Source organism: Schistocerca nitens, chromosome 2, assembly GCF_023898315.1.
Source record: "Schistocerca nitens isolate TAMUIC-IGC-003100 chromosome 2, iqSchNite1.1, whole genome shotgun sequence".
Lineage (NCBI taxonomy): Eukaryota > Metazoa > Arthropoda > Insecta > Orthoptera > Acrididae > Schistocerca > Schistocerca nitens.
The window spans coordinates 489435024-489460655 of record NC_064615.1 but is presented as its reverse complement, the minus strand read 5'-3'; the positions used below and the strand labels follow the sequence as shown (position 1 = coordinate 489460655).

General features: G+C 41.5%; 1 protein-coding gene across 1 annotated transcript in view; it reads left to right on the top strand.

Annotated features, from left to right (window-relative positions):
• The window catches only part of LOC126236433 (lysosomal acid glucosylceramidase-like), a 144354-nt gene that overhangs the window by 105291 nt on the left and 13431 nt on the right, over nt 1–25632 (top strand). Inside the window, exons 6-8 of the mRNA XM_049945736.1 lie at nt 36–273; nt 10821–10965; nt 24470–24552. Coding sequence (XP_049801693.1) covers nt 36–273; nt 10821–10965; nt 24470–24552 — 466 coding nt within the window. The remainder of the gene's footprint in view (nt 1–35; nt 274–10820; nt 10966–24469; nt 24553–25632) is intronic.

Below are 25632 nucleotides of genomic sequence, written 5' to 3'. Positions count from 1 at the left end.
CGATAACCATTGTAATGACCACTTGTCGCCGGCAGGTTCCTGAAGGAGTACGCGCAGCTCGGCGTGGACATGTGGGCCGTGTCGCTGCAGAACGAGCCCTCGTCCGGATCCGTCGCCAACTACGGCGTCAACAACATGGGATGGAGTCCACAGTGGCTGCGCCGCTTCCTCGAAGACTTCCTGGGTCCCACGCTGCGGAGCGACTCCTCTCTGGCCGACACAGACATCATCATCGGGGAGGACTTACGCGACTACTTGTACTGGTCCGAAGAGGTCAGTCTCGTGCTTCTCTCTGTCTCCCGCGTCAGTACTTCTAGTTGCCATTCTTCGAATGGTGGCAGTAATGGTGTCGGATATAACGCAGGTCACACAGGCCTAAAATCAACATACACTACTGGCCATTAAAATTGTTATACCAAGACGAAATGCAGATGATAAACGGGCATTCATTCGACAAATATATTATTCTAGAACTGACATGTCATTACATTTTCACGGAATTTGGGTGCATAGATTCTGAGAAATCAGTACCTAGAACAACCACCTCTGGCCGTAATAACGGCTTGATACGCATGGGCTTTGAGTCAAACAGAGCTTGGATGGCGTGTACAGGTACAGCTGCCCATGCAGCTTCAACACAATACCACAGTTCATCAAGAGTAATGACTGGCGTATTGTGACGAGCCAGTTGCTCGGCCACCATTGACCGGACGTTTTCAATTGGTGAGAGATCTGGAGAATGTGCTGGCAAGGGCAGAAGTCGAACATTTTCTGTATCCAGAAAGACCCGTACAGGACCTGAAACATGTGAATGTAACGTCTACTGTTCAAAGTGCCGTCAATGCGAACAAGAGGTGACCGAGACGTGTAACCAATGGCACCCCATACCATCACGCCGGGTGATACGCCAGTATGGCGATGACGAATACACGCTTCCAATGTGCGTTCACCGCGACGTCGCCAAACACGGATATGACCATCATGATGCTGTAAACAGAACCTGCGTTCATCCGAAAAAATGACGGTTTGCCATTCGTACACCCAGGTTCGTCGTTGAATACACCATTACAGGCGCTCCTGTCTGTGATGCATCGTCAAGTGTAACCGCAGCCATGGTCTCCGAGCTAATGGTCCATGCTGCTGCAAACGTCGTCGAACTGCTCATGCAGATGGTTGTTGTCTTGCAAACGTCCGCATCTATTGACTCAGGGATCGAGACGTGGCTGCACGATCCGTTACAGCCATGCGGATGAGATGCCTGCCATCTCGACTGCTAGTGATACGAAGCCGTTGGGATCCAGCACGGCGTTCCTTATTACCCTCCCGAACACACCGACTCCATATTCTGCTAACAGTCATTGGATCTCGACCAACGCGAGCAGCAATGTCGCGATACGATAAACCGCAATCGCGATAGGCTACAAACCCGGCCTTTATCAAAGTCGAAAACGTGATGGTACGCATTTCTCCTCCTTACATGTGCACCACAACCACGTTTCACCAGGCAACGCGGGTCAACTGCTGTTTGTGTATGAGAAATCGGAATGAGATATTCACTCTGCAGCGGAGTGTGCGCTGATATGAAACTTCCTGGCAGATTAAAACTGTGTGCCCGACGGAGACTCGAACTCGGGACCTTTGCCTTTTGCGGGCAAGTGCTCTACCATCTGAGCTACCGAAGCACGACTCACGACCGGTACTCACAGCTTTACTTCTGCCAGTATATCGTCTCCTACCTTGCAAACTTTGCAGAAGCTCTTCTGCGAACCTTGCAGAACTAGCACTCCTGAAAAAAGGATATAGTTGAGACATGGCTTAGCCACAGCCTGGGGGATGTTTCCAGAATGAGATTTTCACTCTGCAGCGGAGTGTGCGCTGATATAAAACTTCCTGGCAGATTAAAACTGTGTGCCCGACCGAGACTCGAACTCGTTACCTTTGCCTTTCGCGGGCAAGTGCACTTGCCCGCGAAAGGCAAAGGTCCCGAGTTCGAGTCTCGGTCGGGCACACAGTTTTAATCTGCCAGGAAGTTTTATGAGAAACCGGTTGGAAACTTTCCTCATTTCAACACGTTGTAGGAGTCGCCACTGGCGCCAACCTTGTGTGAATGCTCTGAAAAGCTAATCATTTGCATATCACAGCATCTTCTTCCTGTCGGTTGAATTTCGCGTCTGTAGCACGTCATCTTCGTGGTGTAGCAATTTTAATGGGCAATATTGTATATCGGTGCAGGAGGAGTAGTTTTGCGGTTGAAATTTAAAAGTAAAACTTCATATGAAAGATTAGAAATTCACACCAGTGGTGATCTTGCTTCATAATGTATACTGTTTGTGGGAAAAAGAATTACCTATCAAACTAACTTACCTCTTACCGAGGGCTGCCTCGAGTTTTTAATCCACCAAGATATCCTTACTGCAGTTCCAAACTCCGTGGGTATTATGCCATGCTGCTAGTACAGTTTTATAATGGGATAAGTTTCAGAATTTATTTAAGACATTCTTCACCCCAGCACTTCTCCCAGAGCTGCTAGTCCTGATTCATATGCAGAGAGTCGCACTCAACTGTGTATTTCTTGGAACATTCGCACAATATCTTGGTGTGATGGAAATTGGTCAAAATATTTACAAAAGTAGTAGAACTTTTCAGCGACTATCAGTTTAACCGTTTACATCAATACCTAGATTGCGTTGCGTTTAAAATAAATAATATATTGAAGCTCACGCTCTTTCCTCCTCTGTACTCTTTACACTCAAAAAAAAAAAAAAAAAAAAAAAAAAAAAAAAAAAAAAAACAAACCACCACTCACATATCACATATACACAAGAAAATCATTACAGACTTCTTCTTTTTCTCTGTTATTTATTACGTTTTTATTTTATGGCCTTCATTGGCCCACTCTTGTCAATTATATAAAGGTTTACAAAGGTTGTTGCTACTCTATAATACAATACGGCTCAATAATAATTCAATAAGAAATTCAATAGTTCAGTAGCTATACAGGGATTGTCATAATTTATTATTATATGAAGGGTGTTTTGCTCTCCTGTCTGCTTAATACTTCTTCATCCTTCCGGATATTTTCTTTCTTTCTTCGTCTGAGATCACTCTTCCTGTAGCCCTTCTATTGATCTTAGTTTGTAGCCTGCTTTGTGTTTCTTGCAGTATTTTTTTTCATCTGGTTTGGTTTTTAAGTCGTCTACTGTAATTGGGAGTTCTCTTCTATCTTCCTTAATTTCTGTGATCCATTTAATGTTGCTCTTACTATTTCACAATTTTTCTATTATTCCTCTACTAATTTTGTCTCCTAGTGTTTCCATCAGACATGCAAGAAATGAGATACTCTTCCTCCTTATCGTCCTGTTCTATTTATTTGTACATGGTTTCATTTGAAGCTATTCTCCAGTGCCTTTTTTCATGATGTTGTTTATTTATGCATGTCCTAATTATTCTTCTTTCTATATTTAGTACTTTGTCAATTTCTTCTGTGTTAGTTGTTTTTAAGATGGTTTCGGCTGTGTAAGCTATTTCTGGTTGTGTAACTGTTTTATAATGTTTTAATTTTACATCTATGGATAGAAGTTTTTGTTGTATGTGTTTTTGGTAATATAATTTGCTTTGTTCATCTTCTTTGTTCTGTTTTGCCATGACGTTTTCTCGTTTGGATTGTAAGTTATAGTTTCACCTAAATATTTTGATTTTTTGTTCTCCTGTTGTAATTTTGTTTACGAATGCTGGGTTAGTTAGCATAATCTCTGTTTTGAAAAATTTGTTAGTTTCTGTATTAATTGGGGTATGTACGTCAATTTGTAAGAGTTCTTTCGGTTCATCACAATTCAAAAGTTTATTAAATGATTTTACCATGATTTCAGGATTTTCTTTTTTACTGTGTGCCATTCTTCCATCTTCATATGTTAGTATTAGCGTTGGGGTCTCATTCTGTTGCAGTTATTTCCCATAGATTTTATAGTGGTTCCTGGAATTGCTTTTGTGGTAATTATCTTCTGTAGAGTTAATTATATCTTTATCGAATCCTCTCTTAATTCTCCTAAACTAGTGTGTAAATTTTTTTCCTTCAGTTTTGAGGTTGATGGCATTTTCTTCTGTTTTATGTGTCTTTCTTATGGAATTTGTCACACTCGAGAGGCCATGATGCATGTTTTCTTCGTGGGTTTAAAGCAGCTAGATTCTCGGCTTGTTTATTGAGACTTGGTAGCAGTTCTTCCAAGTTATCTGTTACTTTAATGGTTTTTGTTTAATCGTTATTATTTGTAATTTTTAATTAGCTGGTGTAGGTCTTGTTTTATTAGTCTTTTCATTCTTTTTCTTTAATGGAGTCAATCCGATTTTAATTTTAACTAAGTAATGCGGCCTGAGCCTGTGTCTACTCCTCTCAATACTTAAACATTGTACGTTTCCTTATGAAAATTTTTGTCTATACAGACAGGGTCTATCTGTCACTCCCCCCTTCTTCCAGTCTGTGTGTTTCCATGTTTTTGAAGTTTATCTCGCTTTCTCTTGACATATGTTGATTTAGATATAAGGTTGTGTTCTCTGCAGAGAAATATTTTCTCTAATACTGATAGCAGCGAAACTCTGATAGTACTTAAGTAATTCTTTTTGTTATTTTCATTCTTGTTAAATGTTTGACCAACCGCTGTCCCCCTCCACAATGGATCAATAGAGACACAATGGATCTACAGAGAAAGTGAAATTTCTTTTGACGAAACTATCGACTATTTTTCTTCACAAATTATGTCAAGAACTGTTCAATAAATGCACGAGACAAACATTTGTAAAATAATGTGAACTCCATTTTCCAATTATATCTTTGTATTTCCTTTCTTTTCCCAGCTGGACGTTGAAGTCTCCCAATAAGATTTTTACATTTGTTGTATTTATTCAAATGGTTCAAATGGCTCTGAGCACTATGGGACTTAACATCTATGGTCATCAGTCCCCTAGAACTTAGAACTACTTAAACCTAACTAACCTAAGGACAAGCAATTACGCCAAGATATTTAAACGACTTGACTGTGTCAAGCAGGACACGAGTAATACTGTAACCGAACGTTACACGTTTGTTCTTCCTACTCATCAGCATCAACTTACATTTTTCCACATTAGAACTAGATATCTTTCCACAGACGTATAAACCTCTACTAACCTTTGCTTGTTGTCTTTTATGCGTTCTCTTTTGAATGGAGAGTGCAATAGCCTCTGCTTCCTTAGCATCTTCCGAATTTAGTTATTAAACCGTAGTGGGTCTTTTCCAGCCTTTATCCACTTACTAGGCAGATAACTCTCCAGTCTACGATTTACAATCTACTTAAACTTTGTCCATAATTTCTCCATGTCCATCTTACTGGAGCTAAGCGACGTCAGTTCACAGTGTAAGCGAGACGCTATCAACTGCTTATCTGCTCTCTCTAGCAGAAACACTCTCCTAAACTTCTTGACTGATTTGTTAACTTTCGTTCAAAATGGCTCTGAGAAGTATGGGACTTAACATCTATGGTCATCAGTCCCCTAGACCTTAGAACTACTTAAACCTAACTAACCTAAGGACATCACACAACGCCCAGTCATCACGAGGCAGAGAAAATCCCTGACCCCGCCGGGAATCGAACCCGGGAAACCGGGCGCGGGAAGCGAGAACGCTACCACACGACCACGAGCTGCGGACTGTATTTATTCTGTTCACAGTTTGTTCGAGAAGGTCCCAAAATTTATCTACCTCTTTTTTGTTGTTGTTAGAATTTTTTTTCATTTGTAGGGGCATGGGCATTTATAATTGGGTAGTTTTGTTCATTTTTTAAAAGACACAGTGGCAATTCTTCGTGATATTGCTTGAAAATCAGTTATTGAATCAATTATTTTTATGTTCACTATAAATCCTGTTCAGAAGTGGAGACATTGCTTCATAACCCTCTGTCCTGGTTTCCCATTATAAATTCTATATCCCTGTGATTCGAACGGGTCCTCTATCGTGTTTCTCATTTCTTGGAGCCCCGCTATTAAAACGTTTGGTTTATTAATTCATCAGTGAAATTCTTCAGTTTCCTGGTCTTAAGTAGTAAATTTATTTTGCTTATGCTGAATCTTCTTTTTGTGTGTTAGTGTGCATTTGGTTCAATGGTTCAAATGGCTCTGAGCACTATGGGACTCAACTGCTGAGGTCATTAGTCCCCTAGAACTTAGAACTAGTTAAACCTAACTAACCTAAGGACATCACAAACATCCATGCCCGAGGCAGGATTCGAACCTGCGACCGTAGCGGTCCTGCGGTTCCAGACTGCAGCGCCTTTAACCGCACGGCCACTTCGGCCGGCGTGCATTTGGGGGAATGGAAATGTTTCAAGTCATTGCTGTCCTCTAGTTGGCTTCCTACCGAATCCGATGTAGCCTTTACCTGCCTTTTTGGGTTGGACGGTGGCATTTTTTCCCTAAAAGACCTTTCCATATTTGATTTTCAAAGGTAATTAACCTCAGCTTGGGCAATCTCCGTTTACGACACCGGTTGTTTATCGCAGAAGATGTGATTGGTCTGCGAGAGGTATTCTGTTTCACCACCGCGAACGCGCCATGTAGAAGTATCACCTCTCCTCCTGCTAAGACATCGTAGTAGGTTGATGGCTTCTTTTTCTTTAATTGCTTTTGTTGTCCGTCTGTAAGCTGGTGGTGAATTTTTGTAATTTCATGATTTGCTCCTCTCTGTGGCATAGTGACAGTCAACAAGGGATATCATTTTCACTTTTCACTATCAAAATCACGTAACTACTGCCGTTTTAACATTTTTGATCACCTGTTAACAACAAATGTCCTTTTCGTATCGCCGGCTGATTAAACTGTTGTCTGTAGGAGGTTGGCATACAGATTTGAATGTAAAAGGTGGTTATAATTAAAGTTAAACTTTCAAATCGCTGTAGAAGTAATACCACTGGTCAGAATGACGTCAAATTGCAAAGGAATATTATCGGAGCTGGAAGAAAACGTAGGGCAGAAGAAAATTAAATACTTGCAAAATGTAGCAATAGATAGCGCTGTATAATTTAATAGTGGTCGACTACAAACGACGAAGCAAACATACAACAATGCGCTGACTTTAAACAAACTGTACTACTCAGTACGCATGGGTGTGCTGTTAGCTATGCATGCCCATCCACGACGGCAATGTAATATCACAATGAATGGGAAAAATTGGTTTTTAATTGTCCTGAGGCCAAAAACCGCATAAGGAGCATCAACCACATCGGTTTTTAATTGTCCCGAGGCCAAAAATCACAAAAAAGCATCAATCAAAATCAAATCGGATTATTAATTTCCGTGTGGCTGGTGCAAAACATGTTCAATATGCTGTCCACCGTTTTCTGCAACAAGCTGAAATCGAGAAACAACATGTTCCACACAACTGATCGAAGTGTTTCCGGCATAGTGACAGTCAGTCAAGTTTGCAATCGGAACAGTGAACATCTTTCAGATAGCCCCACAGCCAGAAGTCACACGGATTAAGATCAGGTGATCGGGATGGCGAGGTTGTAGGGAAATGGCGGCTTCTAATTCTAGCATTTCCAAAATGGCACTTCAGCAGCTGCTTAACTGGATTTGCAATGTGCGGAGGTGCGCCATCTTGCGTAAAAATGATACCATCCACACATCCACGCTTTTGGAGAGCTGGAACCACTTGGTTGCGCACAAGACGCTCATAGTGCTTACCAGTGCCAGTACAGGTAAAAGGACCGGAAGCACCTGTCTCATCGTAAAAATATGGCCCTATGATAAATGATGCCGTAAACCCGCACCACACAGTGATCTTTTCAGGATGAAGTGGTACTGGTTGATTCGAGTGTGGATTTTCCGTTGCGCATATCTGACAATTTTGTGTATTGGCGTATCCTGTAAGAGAGAACTGGGCTTCGTCTGTCCACAAAATCTTCCACGGCCAATCGTTGTCCACTTCCATGGAAGCAAGAAATTCTAAAGCAAAGGTCTCTCTTGCTGCGAGGTCAACAGAAAGCAAGTCGTGCACATGGGTAATTTTGAATGGATAGCAAAGAAGGATGTTTCGTAGAATTTTACGCACTGTGCTCACGGGTATGTCCAGTGTTCGGGCAATTCTCCGTGCACTACACGTTTGCACACTACCACTCGTTTCCTCTTGCTTTGCTATGACCACTGCTTCCATTGACGTCGAATCAATTAGTTTCCTCCCTCTGCCAGGTTACACACCAAAAGAACCCGACTTTTCGAATTTCCGAATCATTTTCTCCACACCCACGGCAGACATCGGACCAACGCATTTTTCAAACCCTTCCGTGTCCGGAACTTATGCAGAGCGACGTGTGCACAGTCATCATTCTTGTAATACAGCTTTACAAGCAGAGCGCGATCCTGCATTGAGAGCCATGGCGAACGTCGCAGAAGCGAAAGGAGGAAAAGCAGTGTACCCGCGTGTTTATACCAACTTCAATGGGTCGTGTGCATTACAGGTGTTTTCATTTACGCAATCTTACACATACAGCGCCATCTATTGATCAATTTTCACACTATTTTTTTCTTCTGCCATACGATTTCCCCCTTTTCCGATAATATTCCGTTGCAATTTGACGTCATTCTGACCAGTGGTGTTATTTCTACAGCCTTTTGAAAATTTAACTTTAATTGTAATCACCCTGTATATACCTCATGATATACCTACTACTCATTTTTCTTTAATGAATGTTTTGTGTCCGAGTACTAAATTGCTTCCAGATAGTTATCATTGTAAGATTAAGCAAAAAAGTTCACCAAACAGTTTGACGGTGGTACAGCCTCCACTGTCATTCACAGATAAGGTTGCCAAACTTAATTGCTTAATGGCTCGATAAGGAGCAAGTTGACAGAACTGGAGTATTGGAAGGTTAATGGTTTGTAAAAAGTTTTTGAAGTTACTGAGAAACAGTCATACAAATTCTTTAAAGGAACATATCACCATTTGCCTTTTTTATTGTTTGGTGTTTATTTGAGTACAACCCAGGTTTCGGCCTTTTATGCCGTTTTCAATTGTTTGGTTTTATATCTTTAACATATATTGCAGGGCACTTGACATATTACCAACTTACATTTGGCTATAAATTAAGAAAAATATTGGCTCTCCATGAAATGTCAGATGTAAAATCACCATCTTGTAAAAGATTAACGAATAGTCGTGGGAGTACGTAATATTTAGTAAAAATAGACTTACGCTTGTAAATGATAGATGAGGGTTTTTAGTTGCGGCGGAATGTTCTCACGAAATTTCAATAGCCGACTTTCTCCTCCGAATGCGAAAATATTTTGTTTATGCCGACCTACATAGGGAGAAACGATCATCACCATAAAGTGAGCGAAATCAGAGCTCGCACGGAAAGACATAGGTGTTCGTTTTTTCCGCCTGCTGTACGGGATTGGAATAACAGAGCATTATTGTGAAGGTGGTTCGATGAAGCTTCTGCCAGACTCTTAAATGTGATTCGCAGAGTATCTAAGTAGATGCAGTCGTACCATATGTCCTTAAAACGTTTTCAGGACAAGTGCTCGTCTTTTATTTACCACCGTAAGCCTGTTTTTACTAAATATGACGTGCTCCCACGATCTTTACTGATCTATTACAAGATGGTGATTTTACGTCTGGCATTTCGTGGGGAGCCAATACTCTTCTTGATTTATGGCCAACTTTGAGCTTGACAGCGTGTTAAGTGTCCTGCAGTATGCCGAAACCTGGATTGTACCCAAATGAAAAGTAAAGAATTCAAATGGCCGTGTGCTCCTTAAAAAAAAAAAAATAAAAATAAAAAAGAATACTTCGACGGTGGGCCTTTATTCCTGTACATCATTCGTATGTTTTTTATTTGACGTTTTATTTTTGGGCCGGCCGGTGTCGCTGAGCGGTTCTAGCCGCTACAGTCTGGAACCACGAAACCGCTACGGTCGCAGGTTCGAATCCTGCCTCGGGCATGGATGTCTGTGATGTCCTTAGGTTAGTTGTGTTTAAGTAGGTCTAAGTTGGACTGATGACCTCCGATGTTAAGTCCCATAGTGCTCAGAGGCATTTGAACCAGTTTTTTCATTTTTGGGAACAACATCGTGTTGAACACATGTGGCCTCAATTATCCACACTGCTGCGTAAATTTACCAACATGTCTGTTAAGTGTTAAATATGTGGTCTGAGGACGTTCTTCCATTTGTGGTTAGGATTCCAGTACATTATGCTTCTGAGAGCTGTCCTCACACACATACATTGGTTAAAGATATTTAAAAGTTTTCTTCTGCCCACTGCATGACATCGCGAGTGATACATTTATCTGTGCTAAAGTCCAATAGCATTCTCCTCCTCTGGTGCTCCATTGCCAATGTCTTATGTGCTGTTAAATGGACAGCTTCACCATTGGCTGCATCAAGTCCAGTTATCTCTTTTAATACCTTTAAATTACTCTAAAATCCCTTTGTCGGTTATTATATTTTTGTAGGCACATACAATTATTGAATATTCAGCACTATATATTTTACATTTCCTTCACGTTATCTCTTTTGCTTCGTTAAAAATACTAGAATATTGTTTTGAGTTTTAAATTATTTTCATTTCTCGACGAATATTGCACCACTGAGAAGCGACCTCGGCTTCTGGACCCTAACCTCATCTCCATTGCCCATTCCATAGCCCTTACCACATGAGACGATCTCGAGGCACAGCAGGATATTCCAGTGCACAAGTGAATGAGAGAGAGAGCATGAGCTGCTGCGTTACTGGAATCTTCCTGACGTTCAGCTCACAGCTGCTTCAAAACAATGCTTGTGGCCCGCAGATCCTGGAGGGGGAGGCAGCGCAGCGCCTGACTACCGCCGTGGCGGTGCACTGGTACGCCGACAGCTTCACCAGCCCCACCATGCTGGACGACCTGCACCGCAACCATAGCGACCTCTCCATCTTCTACACAGAGTCCTGCTACGGTAAGGGAGCCCTCGGCTGGCAGCCCAAGTAGCTGAACTGGCAATGGGCGAACTGTAGGCCTACTTTAGTAAGGATCATCAGTTTAATAGTCTTCGCCTGGTAATCGACATTCTAGATTTCGGAGTCTGCTTATTGTCCCTGTCGTAAGTTGCTCGTTTTATAGGTGAAATAACTGCCAAACGAACGTTTCCTTATAGTCACCAACACTGGCGTTTCGTAAACATACGCCAAATAAACATACACAACAAATTTTTGTGGTACTGTCTTCCTCAGTTGCGTGTAATATTACGGTACATTGATAATTTTTACTTATGGACCGTCTGAAAGCAACTGAATAAAACACAATTTTAGTGCCATAAGCGTTTCGCCTTTTTTTCTGCAGTGCATCATCCGTAGCCTGGAATATGTACACATGTTTGCTATTTAATTTACATTTTTGTCACTGTACCTATAGGTTATAAACAGTTCTGGTGGTTGGTATTTCCTATTAAGTAGTAATGTTTTAAACTGTACTTTCAGGTTGCGTGGACAATTTCTTACATATTACGCTCCTGTTGAATTTTTGGTGTTGTTATTCTTCGTATGAATGCCAATTTGCAGTTTTTTCCCACATTCCACAGCACTATGATCTGAACACTTGTGTCAATGCAATTTTTTCGTTTCTGTTGCCGACAGTCAAATGTTTTTGCCAAAGATCAAATGTTATTGCGACCCTTTCGAGTCTAATTATTGAAGTATCTTCTGTGATCTGTTCGTGTATGCATTTGTATGTGTGTTTGTGTGTGTGTGTGTGTGTGTGTGTGTGTGTGTGTGTGTGTGTGTGTGTCCAGAAGGTGAGGGGGGAAGAGTTTTTTTATCTTATCAATTCCGTTATTAAGTGTAGTAGTGAGCCTGTGCTGATGTGTGTTTGTTCATTTATCACATGTTCGTTTTCTGGTATGTCTTTCTGGATGTGGAAGTTTTCTTGTGTTTGTATAAGATGTTTGTCATGGCTGCTTTTTCTCATTATTTTCATTTCTTGTTCCATGTTTGTAGGATGATGGTTATGATGTTTTAAATGTTCTGCAAATGTGGAATGGTTTGTTTCATTCTTCCAACAACTGATATGTTCTTTGTATCGTGTTTCAAAATTCCTGAATGCCATGCCTATGTATATTACATTCACATTAATGTAACTTGGAATTAAATCGTTCTAAAGGTTAAAAACAGTTCTACAGTGGCTCAAAAGTCGATATCGGTTGCAGAATGATATTGGTTACTAAATGATATTAAGATGCTCTATTCGAAAAAAACAGCACCTAAACATGATGCTCTATGAGACTCATCTAGAATTGGCAAAAAACGTAGGAAACGCCACAGTTTTCGTGGCACTAGTAGAAAAAAACTGAACACAACACATACACAGCAATGAAACATTTACAAAACAAACATAAACAGAAGATAATGAAACTAACAGTAAAAAAGACGCAAAAATACAATTACATTTTAAACGTGAAACCACATGAACACCAACACACATTCCATCCACGTTTAGTTAACCTAACAGAGACAGAACTACACGAAAATGAATAATTGCTCTTGGAAAAAGGTTTGAAACACTGCACCAATAGCAAACTGAACAATCGATACATAGAAAATCTCATAGTAGAGACTGAACACATCCTTACTCGTGAAGAACAACAAAATAATTGTGAAATAAACATAGGACTGACAAGAGAACTAGTAAAAGAAGAAATAAAAAGCATAATAAAACAACACAGCAGACACAATAAGAACAACCAAACAGAAGCAGCCACTATGAAAACGTTAAAACAAAAGTTAACAAACAATAACATATTAATAACAAGAGCAGACAAGGAAAATGTAACAGTACTCATGGACAAAGAGCAATACATCACAAAAACCAAGGAATACATAAACACCAATGCCATACAAAAACTGAAGTCAGATCCAACTACACGATTCCAGGCAAACGTGAAACGAACACTGAAAAACATTGAACACACACTCACAGACAAACAGAAATACTACATAACACAGCAAAACACACAAGAACCAACACTCCGCAGTCAACCGAAAGTACATAAAGACGGAATGCCAATGAGAGCTGTTATCAACTTCAAGAAAGGCCCAACATACCACATAGCCAAACACCTTCAAAAGTTAATTACAAAACACTATAAAGTAGAAAACAACAGAACAGTGATAAACACAGGAAACCTAATAGAAAACATACAGAACATACAGGTACCACACACAACATCACTAATTTCATTTGACATTGAAAATATGTTTACCTTCATCCCTATCACAGAAACAATAATCATAGTAAAAATCTCTCATCCCACACCAACCTCACCACACACGCAATAAAAGAAATAACAGATATGCTCAGACTGACAACTGAACAAAACTACTTTCAGTTTGAGAAAGAATATTATCTACAAAGTGATGGACTGCAAACATTTTCATTAGTAATCTAGAAAATCAGATATTTGAAAAGATAACCACTACTGAAAGTTCCAAATCATATATTGTAAAAAATATGTGGATGACATTATTTGTCTGGTAGAAGAGCCAAGTGAAAAGATAGATGAACTCCATTCAGAAATAAACAAAGCTCATCACAACATAAAATTCACACTTGAAAAAGGAAAAGAAAATCAAATAAATTTTCTTAACATTACAATAAAAAAAAGAAAATGGCAAACATACATTTAACATCTTTAGAAAACCAACAGCCACAGACACAATAATACATTCCACATCCAACCCCGCCCACAGCCAGAAACTTGAAGCACTAAGACACGTGTTACATAGAATCACACTCAACAAGAAAAACTATGAACAAGAAATGAGTACAATCATGCAAATAGCTAGGAACAACAGGTACGACACACATGTGGTACACAGGGTCAGTCAAAAAATAAAAACACAAATACAAAACAAACACAACATTTTCAGAATACAAGAGAACTCACAAGCTGAAAACTTACAAACACACTCAACAAACACACACAATGACAACACCACACAGAAAAGCACCAAATGGTAAACCATGACCTACACACATAAACTAACACACAGAGTTGCAAATATCCTAAAGAGACAGGGCTTCAAAATAGCATATAAACCTGGGCAAACCCTCCAATCACACCTAAGCCAGCCAGCTACCAAGAGGAACAAATTCCAACAATCAGGAATATATAAACTTGAATGTCAAAGTTGTGATGCAGTATACATAGGCATGACATGCAGGAATTTTGAAACACGATACAAAGAACAAATCAGATTTTTGGAAGTATGAAACAAACTATTCTACATTTGCAGAACATTTAAAACATCATAACCATCATCCTACAAACATGGAACAAGAAATGAAAATAATGAGAATAAGCAACCATGACAAACATCTTACACAACCACAAGAAAACTTCCACATCCAGAAGGACATAGCAGAAAACAAACATGTGATAAATGAACAAAAACACATCAGCACAGGCTCACTACTACACTTAATAATGGAATTGATAAGATAAAAAAAAACTCTTCCCCCCTCACCTTCTGGACACACACACACACACACACACACATACACACACACACACACACACAGCCCTAAAAAAATTATATTTATACCACACCAAAACACACACACACACACACACACACACACAAGATCACAGATACTTCAATAATTACACTCGAAAGTTTGGCAATAACATTCGATCTTTGGCAAAAACATTTGGCAGTCGGCAACAGAAACCAAAACGTTGCATTGAAACAATCGTTCAGTTCATAGTGCTGTGAAATGTGGGAAAAAACCGCAAATTGGCATTCATACGAAGAAAAACAACACCAAAAATGCAACAGGAGCGTAATATGTAAGAAATGGTCCACGCAATCTGAAAGTACAGTTCAGAACATTACTACTTAATAGGAAATACCAAACACCAGAACTGTTTATAACCTATAGGTACAGTGACAAAAATGCAAATTAAATAGCAAACATATGTACATATTCCAGGGCACTGATCATGCCTTGCAGAAAATAAAGGCGAAATGTGTATGGCACTAAGATTGTGTTTTATTCAGTTGCTGTCAGACGGTCCATAAGTAAAAATTGTCAATATACCGTAACACACAACAAAATTCTGAACTGTCCTTATGTCTTGCATAGTTTATGTATTTGTTTATGTGAAATCTCTTTCTTAATACTTTTATGACAACAAGAAGTATCTACTTACAGACAGTTGTGTAACGGAGGTAAAAATAAATCCAGATTCTGAGTGCTATTCAGTAGAGCACGCCATGTCTCCAATCGTGAACTGTATATTGGGGCTTGTGTACACTCTTCAGCATGCCAACACATCTCAAAGGATCATTTAAAGCTTTGATCGCATTATCACTTTACCACAGAAAGAGTAGTCAGTGTGGAAAGTTATGCGCCGATTTATCGTAAAGCACAGTGACGTCATCATAACGTTCTGCCACTATTATGAGGCACAAGACGTTTAAGATATGCCTCGCAGTGATCGCTTGCGTCAGTAACACCAACTGATTACCTCTACTCACAGATTACAGCCCGTACGTAACCGGGACAGAATGAGGCAGAACTTGCTTCTATCCTTTTTTGGAGGGTGCTGCGAGGAAACAATCAGTGCGTGACCAACTCCACACTATCAACATGATAAGTTTGGTCTTTGCATCCACTACAAAAAATAGTACACTGCAGAAGCCCTTCCCCTAGCAGCGCAGTGCGAGAAGAACATGGGTAGCGAAAGTATCGGAAGTACCAGAATTAGTTATCTGTGGTGACTCAAATATAAATTTTGTGTATGGTGGTGCCAGAAAGGATGTTGGTAGATCTCCTAAATTTATATGATCTGATGCAGACTGTGTTTTTTTCTAACTAGGGTGCAGGGGAACACTGGCACATTTTTATCCATTCTTCATTACTAGATGTGCATTCTGTTAGTAAAAGGGTGAATGGCCTTTCAGACCATATTGCACAAATTTTAGCACTAAAAGGCTTTTGTACTCAACAAATGTCTCATATAATTATAGGAAAGTTAATCCAACAGCAATAGTGAGTTTTTTAAACCTCGTCAAGGAACAAGAGTGGCAGGATGTTTATAGTGCCGATAACATAGATGATAATAAACTCCTGGAAATTGAAATAAGAACACCGTGAATTCATTGTCCCACGAAGGGGAAACTTTATTGACACATTCCTGCGGTCAGATACATCACATGATCACACTGACGGAACCACAGGCACATAGATACAGGCAACAGAGCATGCACAATGTCGGCACTAGTACAGTGTATATCCACCTTTCGCAGCAATGCAGGCTGCTATTCTCCCATGGAGACGATCGTAGAGATGCTGGATGTAGTCCTGTGGAACGGCTTGCCATGCCATTTCCACCTGGCGCCTCAGTTGGACCAGCGTTCGTGCTGGACGTGCAGACCGCGTGAGACGATGCTTCATCCAGTCCCAAACATGCTCAATGGGGGACAGATCCGGAGATCTTGCTGGCCAGGGTAGTTGACTTACACCTTCTAGAGCACGTTGCGTGGCACGGGATACATGCGGACGTGCATTGTCCTGTTGGAACAGCAAGTTCCCTTGCCGGTCTAGGAATGGTAGAACGATGGGTTCGATGACGGTTTGGATGTACCGTGCACTATTCAGTGTCCCCTCGACGATCACCAGTGGTGTACGGCCAGTGTAGGAGATCGCTCCCCACACCATGATGCCGGGTGTTGGCCCTGTGTGCCTCGGTCGTATGCAGTCCTGATTGTGGCGCTCACCTGCACGGCGCCAAACATGCATACGACCATCATTGGCACCAAGGCAGAAGCGACTCTCATCGCTGAAGACGACACGTCTCCATTCGTCCCTCCATTCACGCCTGTTGCGACACCACTGGAGGCGGGCTGCACGATGTTGGGGCGTGAGCGGAAGACGGCCTAACGGTGTGCGGGACCGTAGCCCAGCTTCATGGAGACGGTTGCGAATGGTCCTCGCCGATACCCCAGGAGCAACAGTGTCCCTAATTTGCTGGGAAGTGGCGGTGCGGTCCCCTACGGCACTGCGTAGGATCCTACGATCTTGGCGTGCATCCGTGCGTCGCTGCGGTCCAGTCCCAGGTCGACGGGCACGTGCACCTTCCGCCGACCACTGGCGACAACATCGATGTACTGTGGAGACCACACGCCCCACGTGTTGAGCAATTCGGCGGTACGTCCACCCGGCCTCCCGCATGCCCACTATACGCCCTCGCTCAAAGTCCGTCAACTGCACATACGGTTCACGTCCACACTGTCGCGGCATGCTACCAGTGTTAAAGACTGCGATGGAGCTCCGTATGCTACGGCAAACTGGCTGACACTGACGGCGGCGGTGCACAAATGCTGCGCAGCTAGCGCCATTCGACGGCCAACACCGCGGTTCCTGGTGTGTCCGCTGTGCCGTGCGTGTGATCATTGCTTGTACAGCCCTCTCGCAGTGTCCGGAGCAAGTATGGTGGGTCTGACACACCGGTGTCAATGTGTTCTTTTTTCCATTTCCAGGAGTGTACAATGCTTTCCTTAACACATTTCTCATGCTCTTTGTGAGTTGCTCTCCATTAGAACGTTCTAAATGGGGTACTAGCAGTAAAAGGCTGCCTGGGTGACTGACTACCGAGATAAGGATATAATGTAGAACAAATTGGGAATTCTATGTTAGAAGTAGTCACACTCAATCTACAGTAGCCTATTACAAGCAGTACTGTATGGTGCTTAAAAATGTTATTGGGAAGACAAAGAGTATGTGGTACGCAAATAAAGTAGGTAATTCACAGAATAAAATTAAAACCATGTGGTCAGTTGTGAAGGAAGTGACTGGTCAGCAGCACAGGGTCGACGATATAATGTCAGTCCGTAGTAAAAATATTTCTGTTACTGATAAATCAGATATATGTACAGTATTTAAAAATCATTTTCTGAGCATTGCTGATGAATGAAATAAAAATTTAGTCGATTGGCGACTCCATGTTGTCTTGTGCACAACGACCAGATAACAGGTATACTTGAAACAAGAGACAGCATTGGTCGTATATTTTTTACTATTGCAAAATCGATTTTCTGTCACTGAGTGACCATCTTCAGTGCTATATTGTATAACTTAAATTGGGATGCACTGTTGTCACTATGCTTACGGCGATCACATGTGATCGCCGTAAGCATAGTGACAACAGTGCATCCCAATTTAAGTTATACAATATAGCACTGAAGATGGTCACTCAGTGACAGAAAATCGATTTTGCAATAGTAAAAAATATACGACCAATGCTGTCTCTTTTTTAAAAAAAAAAAATTTAGTCGCTACAGGGAATCATATAACTCTCTTGGCAAATGCCTTCCCGAGATTGATGTCTGAAATACTCCTCTGGGATACAGACAAGAGAGAGATTGAGTTAATAATTAAATAACTGAAGACTAAGAATCGTCATGGATGTGGTGGAGTGCCTAGCAGAATATTAAAGTACTGTGCTGCACATGTGAGCCCTGTATTTAGCCATATTTGTAATTTTTTGTTTAGTAATGGTCAGTTTGCTCAACGATTAAAGTAGTTAGTAATAAAGCTGCTTTATGAAAAGGGAGAAAGGGATAATGTAGATAGTTTTAGACCTATATCTATGCCATCAGTGTTTGCTAAAGTTATTGAAAAGTCTGTGTATGTAAGGATAATTGATCATTTTATATCACATAATTTGCTGTCAAATGTACAATTCGGCTTTAAAAGTCGTTTCATAACTGAAAATGCTACATTGTCTTTTCTCTGTGAGGTACTGGATGGTTTAAACAAAAGGTTTCTAACACTAGGAATATTTTTTTAATTTAAGTAAGGCGTTTGTTTGTGTTGATCACAAAATATTGCTCCAGAAGTTGAACCATTATGGAATATGGGGAGTAGCTCAGAATTGGTTCACCTCTTACTTTAGCAACAGACAGCAAAAAGTCATTATTCACAGTGCTGAGAATGGCTGTGATGTGAGGTCTGAGTGGGGTACGGTCAAATGGGATCAGTGTTTGGGCCACTACTGTTCCTTATTTATATAAATGATAAGCCCTCTAGTATTATGGCTAACTATAAAATATTTATGTTTGCTAATGAAACTAGTTTGGTAGTAAAGGATGTTGTGTGCAACATTGGCTTCGTTTCAAATAGTGCAGTTTATGACCTAAGTTCATGGCTTGTAGAAAATAGACTAACACTAAATCACAGTAAGACTCAGTTCTTACACTTTCTAACACACAATTCAATAAAATCTGACGTTTATATTTGACAGAACGGGCATATGATTGGTGAGACTGAACAGTTGAAATTTCTAGGTGTTCAGATAGATAGTAAACTCGTGGAAAGCCCAAGTTCAGAATCTTGTCGAAAGACTTAATGCTACCATTTTTACTATTCGAACTATATCTGAAGTAAGTGATCGTTCTACAGCAAAATTGGTCTACTTTGCTTATTTTCATTCGCTTATGTCGTATGGTATTATATTTTGGGGTAACTCTTCCCATTCTAAAAGGATATTTTTGGCTCAGAAACGGGCGGTTTGGGCAATAAGTGGTGTAAGTACACGAACCTCTTGTCGACCCCTGTTCACGAGTCTGGGTATTTTGACATTGGCCTCTCAATATATTTATCCCTTACTGTCATTTCTTGTTAATAATATTAACTTATTCTCAAGAATAAGCAGCTTTCACTCAGTTAACACTCCGCAGAAATCCAACCTGTATTTGGATCGGACTTCCTTAGCTCTTGTGCAGAAAGGCGTGCAGTATACTGCTGCATCCATTTTCAATAAGCTACCACAAGAATTCAAAAATCTTAGCAGTAGTCCGTAGGCTTTCAAATCGAAACTGAAGAGTTTCCACGTGGATCACACCTGTTCTGTCGAGGAATTCCTTCAAAAATTAAGCTGATTCTTGTTGCATTGTTGGTAGCGTTTAAGTAAACTTTTTTTGGTTCATGAACATTTTATTTTCATCTCTTATTACTTTTATGTTGTAATTGCATGTTCCATGACAATGACCTTGGAGGTCCGCCCTGATAGCTGAATGTTCAGTGTGACGGACTGCCATGCTCAGGGGCCCGGGTTCGATTCCCAGCTGGGTCGGGGATTTTTTCCGCTCAGGGACTGGGTGTTGTGCTGTCTTCATCATCATTTCATCCCCATTCGGCGTGTAGGTCGCCCAGTGTGGCATCGAATGTAATAAGACCTGCACCATGGCGGCCGGACTTGCCCCGTAAGGGGCCTCCAGGCCAACGACGCCAAACGCACATTTCATTTCCATGACCTTGGAGACCTGCTCCTCAATTTGGTCCTACGGAACTTGACGTGTAAATAAATAAATAAAAATTCCTGGGTCAATTTCATAATTGAAAGCATGAGGACCATCGATTATTGTGATCACTTCCAATGTACAGAAAGGCAAATACCATCTAGGTTACGTCTTGCTTATTTTATTTGATAACACTTTATTTAGGTTGTACTCAGATCCATTGATTTCGTATTACTCCAAAGTGCCGGTCGGCATTTGCCAAATACGCTTAAACAGTATTTGTCTGTGTACGCCTGGGTCACTGGCAGTGGGTTTTCGACACTGGTAAGTACAGGATTTATCTGACGCCTGATGATCATCGGAGAAGAGCGTGGAGGCTGCAAGTTACCAATGTAAGAGTCAAACAGTACCAAGCGTCCACCAGGAACGTGGGTCAGTCATGTTTTGTACCAGTATCGTAAATGGATGTAGGACGGCTCTTGTACCTATGGAAGCAGCTAAAGCAGATGCCAGACTGAGATTCATTGGAAGAATCCTAAGGAAATGCAATCCGAAAACAAAGGAAGTAGGTTACAGTACATTTGTTCGCCCACTGCTTGAAAACTGCTCACCGGTGTGGGATCCGTACCAGATATGGTTTATAGAAGACATAGAGAAGATCTATCGGAGAGCAGCGCGCTTCGTTACTGGATCATTTAGTAATCGCGAAAGCGTTACGGAGATGATAGATAAACTCCAATGGAAGACTCTGCAGGAGAGACGCTCAGTAGCTCAGTACGGGCTTTTGTTGAAGTTTCAGGAACATACCTTCACCGAGGAGTCAAGCAGTATATTGCTCCCTACTACGTATATCTCGCGAAGAGACCATGAGGATAAACTCAGAGAGATTAGAGCCCACACACAGGCATACCGACAATCTTTCTTTCCACGAACAATACGAGACTGGAATAGAAGGGAGAACTGATAGAGGTACTCGAAGTACCCTCCGACCACACACCATCAGGTGGCTTGCGGAGTATGAATGTACACTACTGGACATTAAAATTGTTACACCAAGAAGAAATGCAGATGATAAACGTGTATTCATTGCACAAATATATTATACTAGAAATGACATGTGATTACATTTTCACGCAATTTGGGTGCATAGCTCCTGAGAAATCAGTACCCAGAACAACCACCTCTGGCCGTAATAATGGCCTTGGTACGCCTGGGCATTGAGTCAAACAGAGCTTGGATGGCGCGTACAGGTACAGCTGCCCATGCAGCTTCAACACGATACCACAGCTCATCAAGAGTAGTGACTGGCGTATTGTGACGAGCCAGGTGCTCGACCACCATTGACCAGACGTTTTCAGTTGGTGAGAGATCTGGAGAATGTGCTGGCCAGGGCAGCAGTCGAACATTTTCTGTATCGAGAAAGGCCCGTACGGGACCTGCAACATGCGGTCGTGCATTATCTTGCTGAAATGTAGGGTTTCGCAGGGATTTAATGAAGGGTAGAGCCACGGGTCGTAACACATCTGAAATGCAACGTCCGCTGTTCAAAGTGCCGTCAGTGCGAACAAGAGGTGACCGAGACGTGTAACCAATGGCACCCTATACCATCACGCCGGATGATACGCCAGTATGGCGATGACGAATACACGCTTCCAATGTGCGTTCACCGCGATGTCGCCAAACACGGATGCGACCATTATGATGCTGTAAACAGAACCTGGATTCATCCGAAAAAATGATGTTTTGCCGTTCGTGCAGCCAGGTTCGTTGTTGAGTACACCATCGCAGGTGCTCCTGTCTGTGACGCAGCGTCAAGGGTAATCGCAGCCATGGTCTCCGAGTTGATAGTCCATGCTGCTGCAAAAGTCGTCGAACTGTTCGTACAGATGGTTGTTGTCTTGGAAACGTCCCCATCTGTTGACTTTGGGATCGAGACGTGGCTGCACGATCCGTTACAGTCATGCGGATAACATGCCTGTCATCTCGACCGCTAGTGATAGGAGGCTGTTGGTATCCAGCACGGCGTTCCGTATTACCCTCCTGAACCCACCGATTCCATATTCTGCTAACAGTCATTGGATCTCGACCATCGCGAGCAGCAATGTCGCGATGCGATAAACCGCAATCGCGATAGGATACAATCCGACCTTTATCAAAGTCGGAAACGTGATGGTACGAATTTCTCCTCGTTACACGAGGCATCACAACAACGTTTCACCAGGTAACGCCGGTCAACTGCTGTTTGTGTATGATAAATGAGTTGGAAACTTTCCACATGTCAGCACGTTGTAGGTGTGGCCACCGGCGCCAACCTTGTGTGAATGCTCTGAGAAGCTAATCATTTGCATCTCACAGCATCTTCTTCGTGTCGGTTAAATTTCGCGTCTGTAGCACGTTATCATCGTGGTGTAGCAATTTTAACGGCCAGTAGTGTAGATGTAGATGTAGAAGCTAACTTGAAGTATGTGCAGTATCGCGTTAGTGTCCTCCAACTTACTGTCTAGCTCTGTACATGAGTTCGTCTTTCAAGAATGATGTTCAGACGCTTGCAAGCCCGTCATCTCCTTCCTTCACACCTCAGCACTCAGTAGAATGGAATTACATGCGGAATCTGCCGACAAACACTCAACTAACCACCTGCTGAAAGATGCAGTGCGTCGTCGCAGAAATCCTCCCCACTCATTGGATGAGCTCAGGACACCCATTATCGGAAAGTGGCACAGGCTTAAAGAGCAACGTTCCAACTCGTTGTGGACAGCACACTAACGAGGATCGAAGCATCTTGCAATTCAATGAGGGGTGGGGGGGGGGGGCGGTGGGGCGGGGAGCAGCAATACAGAATTTAACGTTGCCCACCAGGAGATTTTGATTTACTAGATATACAAATTTGCGCCTCAAAAATTGCATTTATTTTGGTCATTGTTTGCTATTATTTCACATTAAAATATGTTTTCATATAGTAAGGGGTATTCCTTCATCGTGTGCTCTCTTTGAATCTGAGCCAACACACATTCGCAGCTATTCAGTAGGTGCAAAATTGTTTTTGAGCTGCTTGTTTGGTCTACGAGTACGTCAAATGCAGTGCACAAAGTGGTAAAAATTACGTTTGCAGACAGTTGATTAGGTACGTTGTAACAAGGTACTTACTATAAGAAAGAATGGGTTCGATGACTTGTGTTACTTATCTAGGGTTTAAAGAAAGTGCTAACAGGCCTTGATGATCAGATTAGATATCTGAACTTCTTTATGTGGCTGCTTGCACAGTATTAGATGTTTTATAAATGTATGGAAACAATGGTAGATCTCATGGTCAGTGGTTCATATACTTTCTCAGTTTTTTGTCAAACCTAAGGAATCCATTATATAATTGACCATCCCACGTCGACAGTCATACTTCCTGTTTCAATGCTGGAAACTTTGAAATGCTACTGCTGTAATATCGTGTCAGTGGTAAGGATTAATCAAAATGTAATAATTTCTATTACATAAGAAACTAGAATAGACTGTATTAATGATTCATAATTATATTTATTTTATATTTTGTTGTGAACCGCCTTTCGACTTTATAGACCATCGTCAGATGCCTTACGCCGGCTGTGTATTTAAGTTTCTAGTATGTCTATGATCCTCCAAGTAGCGACGGAGTATTCCATAAATACTACTACTATTATTTCATTTTCTTCAACCAATCTCACATCTCATGCGGTAGCTGAAACTTCTAGTTTCTTATCTCAAGTAATTTATTACCGTCACTTTTTTATCCCACAAAATTTGTAAAAGTGGTGTTTTCGAAACATTTAGCAACACAGTAAATATTTCCAATATTCTATGTAAGTGCAAAGTAACATTGATTTATAATTGTTTAGATAGAATGCTTCTTTAATTCACTCACTCATTGGTGGCAACCGACTCATAACCGATACAGTCTGGCATCTGTATGCTCTAGCGGAATCGTTTTTGTCGCATGCTTGCCTCTTTGTCGTGGTTCAGAGAAATGATACGCTAGAAAATTCTTTCGTTATTTCATCAGACTCGTGTAAGTCTAACAACACATTAAGCATTACGTGAAACACATTAAGCATTACATGGCATAAAAATCAGAAGGACGTGCCAGGTGTTTGCCTCAGACTTGACGGCCACTGACGACGTGCTCTTGTGTTGCAGGTCCCTTCATGGGAGGCGGGTACCCGGCGGTGAGGCTGGGATCGTGGGAACGGGCAGAGAACTACACCAGCGACATCATACAGGTAAAATACGCAGTCTGAGCGCGCTATACTCCTACATACATAGTGCAGGAAAGTACCAGCCACATAGCAAGCGAAGTGCTAAACCTGTTTACATTAGTGGTGGGTATTTTATGTAGACCATAGCCGCTCTGAATAAAAATGCTGACACCATGTTCAAGAGTGGTATAGGTTCATCGGGCTTCAACTTTTCAAAGACACAGAAAATAATAGGCTACAGTATTTCACGCAATATATAAATGAATAGCAAGCTTTTTATAACTTTTTCTACGACTTAGCGGTCTCAGAGAAATACCCACTAGAAAGCACTGAGGAAGTGTTCGACTGCGGACTTAATACTAAATCAACCGTCGCAGGACTCGCCCAGAGCACGGAGAATATAAGTGTAAATTGTTTGTACTGCTTGTCGGATGTGCAGTTGGGTGCAGTCGTTTTCGTAACACGATGTTTTCACTGAATACCTTGGCGTCATCTTCAGGTGATACCTGTGGAATGAGTATCTTACCTCGTTTATACTCTTATCGACCCGAACTCTTCCTCCACTACCGGTCACGCACCACGACAGGTTAGACAGTGTCGCCGATGGTAGGCGCGAAATCTGGTCCTTCCGTACTCCTGTGGCCTAAGTCGGTTGCCAAAGTTACACTCGGTTGATTCCAAAGCAGATGGCAGACTTCAATTAATTGACAGGATGCTGTGAAAATACAGTCAGTTGCTGGGGCTCCTCTGAAATGTATGGTCATGGTCCGTGAATCTGTTTTTTTCCTGACGTTTCGTCCAGAACTACGTTGGACATCTTCAGGGGTGCTCCTGGTTCCACTGAGACTTGCAATTAGTCTGCAAACTCAGCGAAAACACGACTATCTCTGAATATGTCAATGCAGGCCTGGACGGAATGTCAAAAACAAAACAGTTTCATGTATTACTACCATACAGCCAGGAAGTAACCAGCAACTAAGACAACGAACCATGAGGGCCTTAATCATATGATCAAAATGCGATATACGAAGGAGATCCTTTATAACACTAACGTGACCCATCCTAGAATATTGCTGTGTGGGTCCCAATCACATTACCATTCTA